General features: G+C 40.3%; 1 protein-coding gene across 1 annotated transcript in view; it reads right to left on the bottom strand.

Annotated features, from left to right (window-relative positions):
- Positions 1 to 971: 971 nt before the first annotated feature.
- EIF4E3 (eukaryotic translation initiation factor 4E family member 3) overlaps positions 972 to 16,185 on the bottom strand; it is a 115,011-nt gene continuing 99,797 nt past the window's right edge. Inside the window, exon 7 of the mRNA XM_061397392.1 lies at positions 972 to 1,008. Within this exon, the coding sequence (XP_061253376.1) occupies positions 1,004 to 1,008 (5 nt within the window). The 3' untranslated portion in view covers positions 972 to 1,003. The remainder of the gene's footprint in view (positions 1,009 to 16,185) is intronic.

Genomic DNA, 16,185 nt, shown 5'->3' with positions numbered 1-16,185 from the left:
CCTAGGGCTCACCTCCTACCAGAAATAATGGATGATTCCCAACAGCCAGAGTGGAAAATCTCATAGTTCCCAAGATATCAAATGGGAGTACTCAGCAGAGTCTTCCCTCAAGCAGCAGAAATGAAAGACATCCAGATTAGAAGGAAGAAATAAAATGCTGCACATTTACAGATGATATGAGCACAGAAAAATCCCAAGAAATCAACACAACCAAAATAATCCTTTCAGAATAAGTGACTTTGGTACAGTCATAGGATTCAAGGTCAACATACAAAAAAAAAAAAAGATTATACTTCTATAAACTATTAATGAACACCTAGAATCCAAATTTCTAAATCCCCCTTTACTATAACCAATAAAAATTAATTTAAAATAAATGGATTATAAATAATGTAAAATTATAAAACTTTTAGAAAACCACAGAAGAGAAATATCTTTGAGGCCTTATGTTACATAGAGTTCTTAGGTATGACATCAAATACTCAAGCCATTTAAGAAAAACTGATAAATTGTCCTTGATCAAAATTTAAAACTTTTCCTAAGCAAAACACATGAAAAGTCAAGCTACTAGCTGGGAGAAAATATTTGAAAATCATATATCCACTGAATGACTTATATACAAAATATATAAACACCTGTGAAAAAAATCAACATAAGAAGCACAAATTTTAAACTTTAAAATCCAATCTTAAACTACGCAAAAGATTTGAAGAGACACTTCACAAACATTTGACAAAAGTAACAACATGAAAAGGTTCTCAAGATCATTAGCAATTAAAGAAATGCAAAATTAAAACCACAATGAGCTATCACTGCACCCTATTAGGCTGGGGAAAAAATCCCCAGTACCAACTCCTGGCAAGAATATGAAGCAACTAAAACTCTCACCCACTGATGGTAGGAATGCAGAATGGTACTACCACTGTGGAAAAGAGTTTAGCAGTTTCTTATCAAGTTAAAGATATACTTACTCAAATGGCTGTGTGATCTCACTCCTGCTTCCTCACCCTAGATAAATGAAAACATATGTTCACATAAAGACCTACACAAAGATGCTTTTAATTTAATGCCCTTCAACTGTACACTTAGTGAAATGTTTTTATTGAAAATGGTGACATTTTATTCTATGCATATTTTACCCCTCCTTTTTAAAATAATGAGAAAAACTACATCTCTGCTAAGAGGAAAAATAAATATGTATAACAGCTCTAGTCACAATTCCCCCAAACTGAAAGCAATCAAAATGTCCTTCAAAAGTGAATGGCCAGACTACCTGTGGTACATCCATCCCGTAGAATACTGCTCATTAATAAAAACCAACAAACCACTGATGCACGTTTGGGATGAATGCTGAGTGCAAGAAGTCAACCTCAAAAGTTACATAATATATGATTATTTTACCTGACATTTTGGAAAAGACAAAAATACAGGAATGGTGAACAGATCACTAGTTGCCAAGGGTTATGAGTTGGTGAGAGCAGGGAGGAGACTGGACTACAGAGACAATACAAGAGATTGTTTGAGAGTGATGGAGCTAGTCCGTATCCTGATAGTGGTGGTGGTTACATGAATGTATAAATAAATGTATTGAAACTCACGGAATGATATAACTCCCCAAAAGTCAAACTTATGGTTTATGACTATTGAAATGATGTCATGCTAAGTTGCTTCAGTCATGTTCAACTCTTTGCAACCCCATGGACTGTTGCCCCCCAGGCTCCTCTGTCCATTGGGATTCTCCAGGCAAGAATACTGGAGTGGGTTGCCATTTCCTCCTCCAGGAGATCTTCCTGACCCAGGGTTCGAGCCAATGTCTCCTGTGACTCCTGCATTGCAGGCAGATTCTTTACTGCTGAGCCACCAGGGAAGCCCAGCTAATAAACAATAAATCAAACCCATCATCATCTTAACAACAGCTACCCCTACCATCAAAATAAAACAAAACCAAATGACAGCCCATTCTTCCCTCCCTCCCACTGCAATGATTTCTGTATTGCACACTGATAGTCAACTCTAAATCCCTGTTCTTTTCTACCATCTTAGCATAAAGGTATCAAGTTCTGTTGATTTTAAAATCAGAAATTTCCTTTACATTAGTTCTCTTCTTGCTAAACCCACTATGACTTCCCCAGTTCTACTCTTTAAGAGTTGTGATCTGGATTATTTTTGTAGCTTCCTAAATGGTTACCCTGCTCCCAGCTTCAATTTGTCCTCTGAACTGTCACTAGACCAGTACATGCCAATCTTTTACTTTAAAAAATTAAAATATCCTCTAATGATGTGCCACCATCTCCAAGAGAAAGGCCAAACTCTGCCTCCATTTTTCTCCTACATTGGTCTCCTCATATCTCCTCCACTGAGACGTGGTCTTCCTTACTTTCCTGCCTTTACTCATGCCGTTTCTCCCTCCTCTTAGCTTTTTCATTTGAAACCATCCTTTATATCCTCTAAGGCCTTATTCACATGTCATCTTCTCTGATGCTCCCAGGCAGATTTTTTTCATTGCCCCCAGCCCCTCACAATCGACCCCTGGCTCTTTTTCTATTTTGTCAGGGGGCGGGGGGAGGGGGGGGCGGCGGAACTCAGCATCTCATGAAGCTATTATGTTCCAGCCCAAAGTGGTCAGCTGTCTCAAGACAGACACTAGGTCTCACCTATTTTCAATCCCAAATATAGGCCTGGCACCATGATAGGCTGAAATCACACTGGTTAAAATGAAATTAGAACAACTAATATCAACTTGGGCTTCTCTGGTGGCTCAATGGTAAGGAATCCGCCTGCCAATGCAGAGACGAGGGTTTGACTACTAGGTCAGGAAGATCACCTGAAGAAGGAAATAGCAACCCACTCTAGTATTCTTGCCTGGAGAATCCCATGGACAGGGGAGTCTGGCAGGCTATAGTACATGGGGTCGCTGAATCGGACACAACTTAATGACTAAACACAAATAATGTCATCTTAGTAAATTATTAGCTTAACTTTTCACTTTTCACTCTATGATCCTGCTGTGCTATAGAAACAGCTTCAGCTATGAGTGTGATATACACACATATATTTTTAACCAGAATCCTGGTATTTCCTCTGTAGAAAGCACTGGTAGAGTGAGGGGTTAACATAAGAGTTTGTGGAAAAGGATGGACAGATACGTACACTGAAGGAAGCTAATAATATTCAGACGAGTAATGCCTCCTAGATTTTGACTCCTTTTAATATTTATTCCAATACCATTTTCCCTCTTTAATAGAATATGAGAGTCATTCAGATTTCAATAATTCAGAAGATATTCCTGACTTGAATATGGGTTTGTTCTCTAACTACATTTTCCATCCTTCTGGAATAATTTCTTGCTTTCTGCTTTGGGCCTTCATTAGTTGTCCTTCTTTTTTTCTTAATCAGTTTTCTCCTTACCCAACTTTTCTTTCACTGCATGATTATAGTTGCCTTCTTCAAAGATATTTCTGGATTTCAAGTATATCAGAGACATAGTGTTAATCTGGAAAAGACTTTGCCTCTGAGGTTGTCATTCAAACTTGGAGAAAAATCATAAAAGTACTGTCCCTGAGAACTGAAAGGAAACAATCAACCTATGATCTTCACTCTGTTGTCAGGTGTTTGGACAACACATTACTGCAGAAAATTGGCAACATTTAAAAAGTATTTGGAGATAAAATTGCCTAATTTCTTTTAAGGTGAAGCTTTTAAAGTAGTAAACTGTATCCTTTAAGAAAAAATACTGTGATCTCAGACTTTATTTTTTTTTAATGTATCATATTGTATCCTATTGAGTATGAGTGTGCCAAATGTATGGGGTTTTACTTATTTATAAATTACATATGTAAATATATATATATATATATATATATATATGAACTTGAACTACTTTACCAATGTCCTACTAAGTACTACTAAATATTAAGTAGTACTACTACTAACTGCTGATTTGAGCATTATAAAAACCATACATAAAATGAATATTTTACAGGGATTAAATATGAATAAGATAAGTTCTAATATTTTCTCTCTACACCTCAGTGGTTTATACTGTATATACTGTGGGGTGTGTATACCACACTTTGGAAACCATGTATACAAAGAATGAACCCTTAAGCCCATTTCTGGAAGGCTATGTTGGGTTGTTACAGGAGGTAGGTAGACAAATTAGAGCAAGTTATGAAGAGTGACTATGGCTGACATCCATGGGTGCCTAGTTCACAATTCCCAAGTAAGTACATTTATGCCACAACTTTCTTCTACACTTTTGTAAACAGCCCTAAATTCCAGGCTGTAAGGGGAAGCCCATGGCCCAGGCTGGGCTCATCATCATTCTTCAGGCTTCACTGGCCAAAGGGACTGGTCCAAGGATGCATGTGGTCTGGCTGAGTCAATCTATACAAGTCCCCACACCACCCTTTAATGGCTAGAAGATGGGCTCTTCATTCCACTGGATACAAAAACTAGAGGTGGAAGCTTAGAGCTGCTGGCAAGTATCATCCATACTCCATGCAGAAAGCCCATCCACAGTAGTAGAAAAATCAAGGTCTTTATCATGCTTTACTTATAGAAGCCCATGAATTCCTATTTTTGTTTAAAACTGGTATGAATTAGGTTTCTGTTGCTTCTGTTCTGTTCAGTTGCTCAGTCATGTCCGACTCTTTGCGACCCCAAGGACTGCAGCATGCTAGGCCTCCCTGTCCATCACCAACTCCCAGAGCTTACTCAAATTCATGTCCATTGAGTCAGTGATGCCACCCAACCATCTTATTTCTGTTATCCCCTTCTCCTCCCACCTTCAATCTTTCCCAGCATCAGGGTCTTTTCAAATGAGTCAGTTCTTTGCATCAGATGGCCAAACTATTGGAGTTTCAGCTTCAGCATCAGTCCTTCCAATGAAAATTCAGGACTGGTTTCCTTTAGGAAGGACTGGTCGGATCTCCTTGCAGTCCGAAGGACTCTGAAGAGTCTTCTCCAACACCACAGTTCAAAAGCATCCATTCTTTGGCGCTCAGCTTTCTTTAGAGTCCAACCCTCACATCCATACATGACTACTAGAAAAATCATAGCTTTGACTTTCTGTTGCTTACAACTTTAAAAAGTTAATAAAAATAAGTGAGAAAGGTACTGAAAGGATGTGAAAACATTCATTCATTCTTAAAGTATTTATTGGCCTCCTATTAAGTGCCAGTCACTGTTCCAGCTGCCAGAAATGGAGCAGTGAGACATCCAAAAATATCCCTGCACTAATGAACCTTATACTGAGGTAGGCGAGCCAGAGAATGAAGAAGACAAAGGCAAAATCTATATTATAATACAAAGTAATGATGGGGAAAAAATACACTGGGAGGGGAACATAATATATTTGACTGGTATGGACAAAGAAAGCCTCACTGAACTAGTCAAGGAAATGATCCACGAAAATACCTGGGAAAGAATGTTCTAGGCAGAGAGATCAGCAAGTACAAAGGTCCTGGGGAAGGTCTACTATGTTAGAGGCACAGCCAACAGGTGCATATGGCTGCAGCAGAAGGAACAAGAAAAATACAATAAACTAGTGAATCTAACAAAAAAGCAGCAGACTCACAGATCTAGAGAACAAACTCATGGTTACCAGTTGGGAGAGGGAGGGAGGAGGGGCAATATAGGGGTAAGAGAATCAGAGGTACAAAACAATCAGTAAAAAGTAAGCCAAAAAGATGTATGGTACAACATGGGGAATATGGTCAATATTTCATAATAACCTTCAAAAACTGTGAATCACTATATTGTACACCTGTAACATATAATATTGTATAGCAAGTATACTTCAATTAAAAGTATACTGTATACTTATAGGTGTAATAGTAATAAAACAATAAATTAATTTAAAAATTTAAAAAGTAAGTGTGAGCTGGGGTTAATAGATGTATGCTATTATATAGAGAATGGATGAACAACAAGGCCCTACTGTATAACACAGGGAACTATACTCAATATCCTATGATAAACCATAATGGAAAAGAATATTTTAAAATGTGTATATAGATATCTATAATCATTTTAGTATCCAGCGGACATTAATACATTATAAGTCAACTATACTTCAATAAATATTAAAAATAAAAATTCTATTTCAAAAAATATTTTAAAAAGTAAAAACATAAAATTAAAAACTCAAAATATATATATTAAAAGAGAAAGAGGGCAGCCAAGGTAAGACAGAGGTGACAGCCAGATCACATAGCACATTGTGGGCCACTGGAAAAGCCTTTGGCTTCACTGTGAGTGAGACAAAAGCTTCTGCAGCATTTTAAGCAAATAAAAGACAGGGTCCAACAATTATTACAAATGCATTATAGGAGAAATCCAAACAGAGCTGGGAATGTCTAACTTAAAATGCTCTCAGGAAAACCCAGTAGTGCTTCTGAGAGCTGAAAAGGCTGTCTGTGAGAGCCCGTCCCTGATCTCGAGAAGAAACATCTGGATGAGTAACACAAGAATGGAGGCTCTGGGCATCAGATTTCAGCTCAGTTGTTCCTCATGGACATGTGCTTTGTCACAGATCCAACCCCCAGCTCCATGTCCCCTCAGTTCATTCACTCTGAAACTCAAAGGTAAGCAACTTAGCAGCAGCTGAAGATTTGGCCTCTCTGGTTTCTCTTGTGACAATCTCTGTCCCAAACAATTCACGTTAGTCTTAAAAAGAACCTGAAGTAGAAACAGCTCTTTGGGGCTGTTTTTGCCCAGTTTTCAAGATTGTTAGGTTGTGATTTCAGAAACAGCCTGTCTTAAAGGTGCACCCTGAGAGCACAACCTCATCTAAATGACCTGACCACTTCATCTAGTGAGAACCTGTGTGAGATAAGAGATCCCTCTTCAGTGTTCAGGGGAAAGCACTGCTTTAACTTCTCTAGACTGTAAAAGGAGCCACATGTTCAATGAATTTTTTTTTTTTTTTTTGCCTACTGAATATTCAACATTGACCCACATATGGTCCTTGAACTCATGGAATGAGAGAGCAGACAGGGACCTCTGTATTTATCTCCTGGGAGTGCAATACTGGCTCCACCACAATAGCCAATTCTGATGAACTGGTATTGATTGTCTGGAGGTCTCTGATGAAAAGCTGGCGGAATCTGAGAGGAAGCTTGGTACTGAGCAAGTGATCCGAGGTGAGTGACACCAGTACCCTGAATTTGTAATGCTGTATCTAACTCAACCCTCCTACACTACAGAAGAAAACCAAAGCTTTTACTATCACTACTGATCAAGGGAGAGCTTCCCAGGTGGTGCTAGTGGTAAAGAATCCTAAATCCTAAAGAATCCACCTGCAGGAAACACAAGGGATCCAAGTTTGATTCCTGGGTTGGGAAGATCCCTTGGAGTAGAAAATGGCAATCCCCTCCAGTATTCTTGCCTGGAACGTTCCATGGATAGAGAAGTTTGGTAGGCTACAGCCCACAGGGTCACAAAAAGTCAGACACTACTGAGTGACTGAGCACATGCACACTGGTCAAGGTAAAGCTAGACAAAGACCCACGTTCAGATGCACGGTAATTAATCTACACTAGTCAAATATGAATCCAGGTTTTGACTCAAGTAACACTTAAGGTCAACTTCAGGAATAAGTGCTTGATTTCATGTATTTGAAGGGCTCTAACACCTTGGCCAAAGGATCCTTAACCTCTGTCCAATCCCCAAATTCTACAACTGTACACCCAATAAGTTTCAAGTTTCTCCTTTGAACAGAAATACTAATATCCTTGGATAGAAGCAACAGGAAATGATTTAAGCTTTCTCTCTCTTAGGAGGAATGGTATCAGATATCTTTCAGTGAAAAATCCTTCTCTAATGGCATCGTTTAAATTTAGAGAAAGATCATTAAAAACAGCTACATCCAAGGTGGGTGGATTAAGTAGTAAGGACACAGAGTTATTAAAGTAGGAAGGAGGGGACATGAGGAAGAGGTTGGCTAGAGGTAATACGAAGCCACTTGGGCACACTCTACAGTTCGGTCTAGAGCCAGCTCTGCTCACATCATCTTGGCATCAAACGGCTAAGTGATATGCATTTTCTAATGGAAGCTGTGCTAGACACAAATGATCTTTTACTGTCCAATAATGGACAAGTCATTGTACTTTAAAAAAGTCAAACATAAATTATAGACAGAATTTATCATTCTGCCTTTACTTTCCAAAACTGTTATGAAAACACCCTCTCACCATCAATCAACACCTTTATCTTTTCTCTTGTGGTGGTGGTTGAAATGCAAGTGTACAGATAAACCAGGCAGATAAGAGCAATGAGAAAAGTGGGTCAGTCGAAAGACAATCAAGGACACCAAGCACTGCGTTCGGAAAACAACAGAGAAGGGTGGGGACTATGGCATGTTGGACAGATCATGACCACTTCAAGGGAGCTGCTGCCCACCTCCTTCCCATCATGGGATGGAGGGCTTAAACATCAGGCCTTTTACTTTATCAAAAGAGTCAGAAACTTCCAACTTGTTGCATGCAATATCCTAGGTTTTAAATACTGACACAATTTTTTTAAGCTGAACATGAGGCAAGCTGATTACAGACATCTCTGGCAAAGTCTGGCTTATTGGTGACAACTTCCCTATCTTTGCTTTAAGACTTTCTTTGATAGGACACATGTATATGTATCACTGAGTCCCTTCGCTGGAACTAGCACAACATTTTTAACTGTTTATGTTGTTGTTCAGTTGCTCAGTCGTTTCTGACTCTTTGCGACCCCATGGACTGCAACACACCAGGCTTCCCTGTCTTCCACTATCTCCTAGCATTTGCTCAAACTCATGTCCATTGAGTCGGTGGTGTCATCCAACCATATGGTTTTTTGTCATCCCCTTCTCATCCTGCCTTCAGTCTTTCTCAGCATCAGGGTCTTTTCCAATGAGTTGGTTCTTTGCATCAGGTGGCCAAAGTATTGCCGCTTCAGCTTCAGCATCAGTCTTTCCGATGAATATTCAAGGTTGATTTCCTTTAGCATAGACTGGTTTGATCTCCTTGCAATCCAAGGGATTCTCAAGAGTCTTTTCCAACACAACAGTTCAAAGGCATCAATTCCTCAGAGCTCAGCCTTTTTTATTGTTCAGCTTTCACATCTGTACATGACTACTGGAAAAACCATAGCTTTGACTAGACGAAACGTTGCCAGAAAAGTAATGTCTCTGCTTTTTAATATGCTGTCTAGGTTTGCCATAGCTTTTCTTCCAAGGAGCACGTGTCTTTTAATTTCATGGCTGCAGTCACCATCTGTAGTGATTTTGGAGCCCAAGAAAATAAAGTCTGTCACTGTTTCCATTGTTTCCCCATCTATTTGCCATGAAGTGATGGGACCGGATGCCACAATCTTAGTTTTTTTTGAATGTTGAGTTTTAAGCCAGCTTTTTCATTCTCCTCTTTCACCTTCATCAAGAAGCTCTTTAGTTCCTCTTCACTTTCTGCCATAAGGATGGTGTCAATTGCATATCTGAAACTATGACTGACTATTACTGTTGTTCAGTCACCCAGTCATGTCCGACTCGTTGCAACCCCATGGACTGCAGCACACAAGCCTCCCTGTCCCTCACCATCTCTCAGAATTTTCCCCAAGTTCACGTTCATTGCATTGGTGATGCCATCCAGCCATCTCATCCTCTGACACCCTCTTCTTCTGCCCTCAATCTTTCCCAGCATCAGGAACTTTTCCAATGAGTTATCTGTTTACATCAGATGACCAAAATCCTGGAGCTTCAGCTTCAGTATCAGTCCTAAGAGTGAATATTCAGGGTTGATCTCCTTTAAGATTGACTGGTTTGATCTCCTTTCTGTCCAGGGAACTCTCAAGAGTCTTCTCCAGCAGTTTGAAGGCATCAATTCTTTGGCATTCTGTCTTCTTTACAGCCCAGCTCTCATGACCATACACGACCACTGGGAAGATCATAGCCTTGACTATCTGACCTTTGTCGGCAGAGTAGTAGACTATTAGACCTTTGTCTCTGCTTTTCAACACACTGTCTAGGTTCATCATAATTGGCTATACCCCAGTACAAAAGTTTTTTCAAAAAAAAGACTTTTTTTTGATAAGGAACATAATTTTGGGACTCTGATGTTTCAAAGGAGAAATTCCCTCTCAAATACTTAAGCAAATATTGTTAGCAATCTGGAACAAGTCATTTGCTTATGCAATCTGATCAAGACAGATGTCACTTATAAAACATCTGACTTGGAAACTGCATGGCTGTTGGACAAGATACCTTCAAAACTGGAGTTTTATCAGAAAATGTTGGTTAAGAGCACTCACAGAAAGAAATGCATTGATAAAGAGTCAGTGCTATGGAATGGGAGAAAATATTTGCAAACAAATAAATGAACAAGGGCTTAATCTCCAAAATATACAAATAGCTCAGACAATTCAATAACAACAACAAAAATAAAACAAGCCAATCAAAAAACAAAATGGGCAGAAGACCTAAATAGACATTTCTCCAAAGAAAACATACAGATGGCCATTAGGCACATGGCCAACAGGCACATGAAAAGATGCTCAACATCACTAATTATTAGAAAAACGCAAATCAAAACAATAACGAGCACCACTTCACACACGTAAGAATGGCCATCAGTAAAAAGTCCACAAATAACAAATGCTGGAGAGAGCATGAGAAAAAGGAAATCTGTTTACACTGTTGATAGGAATGTAAATTGGTGCAGCCACTACAGAAAATGGCATGGAAGTTTCTCAAAAAACTAAAAATAGAGTTGCCATATGATTCAGCAATCCCACTGCTGGGCATACCTACCCAGGTAAAAACTATAATTCAAAAAGATACATACATCCCTATGTTTATAACAGAACTATTTACAGTAGCCAAGATAGCAAGACATGGAAACAACCTAAACATCTACTGACAAAGAAATGGATAAAAAAGATGTAATATATATATATATATACACACACACACACACATATATATAGATGCCTATATATATATAGGGCGAGAGAGAGATTCCATAGTGTGTGTGTGTGTGTGTTGGAATGCAATGGAACAACGGAATATTACTCAGCCATTAAAAAGAATAAAATCATGCCATTTTTGTAGCATTATGGATGGAACTATAGATTATCACACTAAGTGAAGTAAGTCAGAGAAAGACAAATCCTATATGGTATCATTTATATGTGGAGTCTAAAATACAATACAAATCAACGTTTATGAAACAAAAAGAGACTCACAGATACAGAGAACAGAACTGTGGTTGCCAAGGGGGAGGAGGAGTGAAGGAGTGAGTGAAGGAACAGGAGATCGGGATTAGCAGAGGCAGACTACTATACATAGGATGGATAAACAAGGTCCTGTTGCATAGCACAGGGAACTATATTCAATATCCTATGACAAACCATAACGGAAAAGAAAATGTAAAAGAATATAGATGTATAAGAGTTCCTTTTCTATACAGAAGAAATTAGCACAACAATGTCAACTAAGCTTCAATAAATTTTTTTAAAACAAGGGGGGAAAAAAAAAAAAGCCAGTGCCTCCTGAGATGGCCTCACCTGGCTCGATGCCTCTGTGTTTTGTCAGAGAGGACAGGAGACATCTTGATGGGTTAGTTGCTTCAAGGAAATGAACAAGTTGGAATCACCACTCACTCATCTAGAACAACCTCAGCATCTAGGAAATTTGACGTTTCTGGCCAAACTGCTTCCTTCCCTCCTCCATGACAGCAAAGTCAAGTTATACTATAAATGTACCTTTCCATGTGGAGATTATATGTTACCCTAAAAATGATGAAACTAATTTTCAGTAGTGTGTCTTGATTTCAAAATGGTCTATAACAACTATATTCCTTCTAGAGTTCTTCAAAATTTTACAGTTATTTTATATAACAAGCTCTCCATAGAGACCTTGATTTAGCATACATACTTCTTGTTAGAAAATCCTTTTCCTTGAATAGTCATGAGACTAAAATTCTAAGTTGCTCCTATTTATCCATTAGAGAAAGTCTCTTTATGTAATCTTTCCAAAGTGCATTTAAACCAAAGTCATGATATCACCACCTCTTTTTAGAGTTGCAACCCTCCCAGAATTGCAGGCTAGGAAGTGGGTCATTTGCAGATTGAGCCCATTGTGTTATCAATTAGTTTTCTTCTTCCCTCCTTTTCTAGCAACACTCACTTTGTCAAACCAAACTCAAGATAAGTCATGCATGAACAGTTCATCAACTAGGGAAAATGGGAAAACCTTCCATCAAATAAATAGTTTGGTACCTCAAACACCATCATATCTCATGTACATTGTGTTCATCTCATAAATGCCTAAGTCCTCTGGTTGGCCGATTGGCTCTGAAAAAGTACAAAAAATCTCCAACTCCTAAAGGCTGGTGAGCACCTCTTAATTTAACTTTTTTTTTTTCCACTTTGTGAAATAGGAATAGTATAAACACAAGATGGGAGCACTTAGCGCTTCTTTTAGCATCATCTTTCTGGAGCTGAGAGGGCTGCCCAGGGCCTCCACACATAGCCGCCTCTTTGGTCTCCAACTCAGTTCTTCTCAAGACATTTTTAGGGCCTCCTCCAGAGGCTCAGGCCCAAACAGATGTCCCTCTCGCCCCCACTTCAAACTGGTGTGGTGTGAAGAAACACAAGAGGGAAGAAGGGGAAAAAAGCTTTGGTAACCATGTGTCACAGTATGGAAAGTGGTTCATATATTAAGAGAAAGTCAAAATGAAAAACCAGAAAATATGTAGCTAGTTTATGAGTATCACAAAAAACAGCTTCTAGCAGCTTCTCAGTTGAACCAAGCAGGTGTGAACCTAGAGGATTAGACTGATGATATCATGGTACACAGGTGGGGCTTTTGACTGTGGAAGACAAATTGAACTCCCAAAGGCAAAGTTTCTCAACCTCGACAATACAAGAAAAGCACAGTGGCTCATGCTCAGTGTAGGGGATGTATTAATACTACCTGCTGCAGGGAGCATCCCTGGCCTCTCCACCCTAGAGTCCCAGAGCACTGCATCCATGGTAACCGAGGAAGCCTCCAGAGTTGTCAAGTGTCTCCTGGTAGCAAAATCACTCTCAGGCGAGAATGTCTGATTTCAGGTCTGAATTTGAATTACAGACTGTCCCAACTTAATGATGGTTCCACTTAACGATTTTTGACTTTACTATGGTGCAGGACAGGGAAGCCTGGCACGCTGCAATCAATGGGGTCACAAAAAGTAGGACACAAATGAGCGACTGAACTGAACTAATGGTGCAAAAGTGGTATTCGATTCAGTAGAAACAGAATTCTGAATGTTGACCTTTTTTGGGGCTAGCAATAATCTTTTGTGATACTGGGCACAGGCAGGGGGCACAGCTCCTGGTGAGCCACGTGATCATGAGGGTAAGCAATCGATACCATTCATCTGTACCTATACGACCATTCTGTTTTTCATTTCTGATACTGTATCCAATAAATTATGTGAGATTCAACACAAGTATAAAATAGGCTCTGTGTTAGACGATTTTGCCCAACAGTAGACTAACTTAAGTGTTCTGTGCACTTTTATGGTAGACTAAGGAGATCCAACCAGTCCATTCTAAAGGAGATCAGCCCTGGGTGTTCTTTGGAAGGAATGATGCTAAAGCTGAAACTCCAGTACTTTGGCCACCTCACGCGAAGAGTTGACTCATTGGAAAAGACTCTGATGCTGGGAGGGATTGGGGGCAGGACGAGAAGGGGATGACAGAGGATGAGATGGCTGGATGGCATCACTGACTCCACGGACATGAGTCTGGGTGAACTCCGGGAGTTGGTGATGGACAGGGAGGCCTGGCGTGCTGCGATTCATGGGGTCGCAAAGAGTCGGACATGACTGAGCGACTGAACTGAACTGAGACTAAGCTGTGATGTTGGGTAAGTCATGTGTATTAAATCCATTTTCAACTTACAGTATTTTCAATTCGTGGTGGGTTTACTGGGACACAATCCCACCAGAAATTGAGGAAGATCCACATACCTGATGCTCAGTTACTGAGCACTATTACTTTGTGGGCTCCTCCAGATGGGTTAGCTGTATTTCAGAAATTCTAGTCTCAAGAGCACTTACACACAGCCTATACCAACAGCAATTATGTAGCCAAGGCCTATCAATTTTATAGATCAGAAAACTGAGGCCCAAGACAGACGGACTATCTAACCGAAGTACTAGATTTAATGGTAGCCTAGGCTTTCGTATTGTTTTTTTTTTTTTTAATTTTACTGAAGCATAACGATTTACAATGTTATTTAATTTCTGCTGTACAGGAAAGGGACTCAGTTATATATGTACATATATATGTTTATATATATATTCTTGTTCATATTCTTTTCCATTAAGGTTTATCACAGGATATTGACTATATTTCTCTATGCTATATAGAACCTTATTATTTATCCATCCTATATATAATAGTTGGCATTGCATCTGGTAATCCTAAACTCCCAATCCTTCCTTCCTTACCTCCAATGCTGCTTTAAAAAAAAAAAAAATTCCCCAAACGCCTCTATAAGCAGCCAGGGCCAGGCTAGGAATGGATCTATAGAGAGATTCACTTTAGACCACCTTAGGCCAGAATCTCTGAAGAGCTGTTGGTGGTCCCACAGCCTGTGTGGATGACTTCCAGACTGTGTTCAGGAAGAACTGCTCACTAGGATCCGTCTGTGACAAAGAACAACTTCATCCTTACCCTTAAAGTCCTAGCTCTCAAATGTATCTTGGGTCAAGCAAAAAACCCTCACCTTTATCCCATCAGTACCCACATTAGAAGGAGACCTGGGTGTTCCTGAGACTCAAACAGCAGGAGACTGGTTGAAATACAGGATTTATTCATAAGGTGGGCAGATGTGTTTGCAGCAACTCTATTAGCATGAGAACAACATTCTGCATAGAAAACTGGCATGCAAATTTCACCCTGATTTGGCAACTGCAGGCCTAACACTACAGAAGTGATTATATCAACTGCTTCCTCTGGCTCGCAGCTCCTAAACCCTGAGAAAAACCAGAACTCCTACTTTCTGTAATTGGCTTTCCACTTCCCCATCCCACTCGAGAGTCTCTAAAGACTCCTCTTAGCAATCGATAATTCCACAGGGGGCCCAGCAACAGGAGTCAAGCGAGCAACCCATCAGGGATCCTGGAGGATGTGTCTGATTCATGTGCCTCAGAGAACTGACACTCTCACCATGTGTTCCCAAAGGTCCTTCTTCTGCTGGGTCCCTTGGAGCTTCTGTCATGGACACGTGTTGTTTCCGTCTGCTAAGCCAGTGTTCCTCTTCGTCCTGGTCACAACACCCTGGACTTTTGCTTTCTAAGGAAGCACTCCTCCCCACTCTCAGTCCTCCAGGTGCAGGCAGGCCTACTGCACTTCTAATACCAGGTGTGGAAACAACACTCAGGGTTGGCTCAGCAGACCATGTGGCTCTCTGATCTCAGAGACTGGTTCAAAGACAGGCACATGAGGCTACCCGGGCTGAGAGGCTGGATTCCAGGAGGGTGGCATTTCTGTTGAGAGAGATTGACTCCTGTAACAAATACTGCAGAGAGGACAGGGCTTGGGCCGGGCTAGGGGAGCCACCCAAGAGTCCTACAGAGGAGAGAGAGAAACCACGAGATGGAGAATGACCTGGATCCCACAGACTGGCATGGGTTTCCAACCTGGCTCTGTCTTAAGTCATCAACCTTATTCCGGAATCTCAATTTTACTGTAATCAGTTAAGCTCCTCATGTCTAGGCCAATCGGAGTAAGCGCCTATTCCAGTTAACTGAAGCAGTCCAGCAGGTATAGGAGACATGGTGCTCTTCTGAACCATTTGCTGTTTATCAAATTCACTGGGTATTTCTGAACAGCTTGATTTCCTTGGGTTCCTAAAAAAAGATGGCTAAAGACTTTAACAGCTCCATGTCACCTATTAAATCTCAATCTCCTCAGTCTGACATTTCAAGCTTGTAGTAACCTGGTGTGACTCATCTTGGTCAGCCTCTCCCCAACCCCTCCCTTTTGGTATCATACTCCTGCCTGCACCCACTCAGAATCCCCTCACCAGTCCCCTCATGACCTATCCATCCCCTCTTTGTCCTAGGGTCTCACCAGTCTTCCAGTTTCCACTCAATGTCACCTCTTCTAACAAGTCTTCTGTGATGCCACCAACTCAGCGCCACGGCTCCTCACCTGAGCTCC

Source organism: Bos javanicus, chromosome 22 (assembly GCF_032452875.1).
Source record: "Bos javanicus breed banteng chromosome 22, ARS-OSU_banteng_1.0, whole genome shotgun sequence".
In the NCBI taxonomy this organism is placed as follows: Eukaryota; Metazoa; Chordata; class Mammalia; order Artiodactyla; family Bovidae; genus Bos; species Bos javanicus.
The sequence above is the reverse complement of the archived record's forward strand: the minus strand, read 5'-3'. Positions and strand labels throughout refer to the sequence as shown.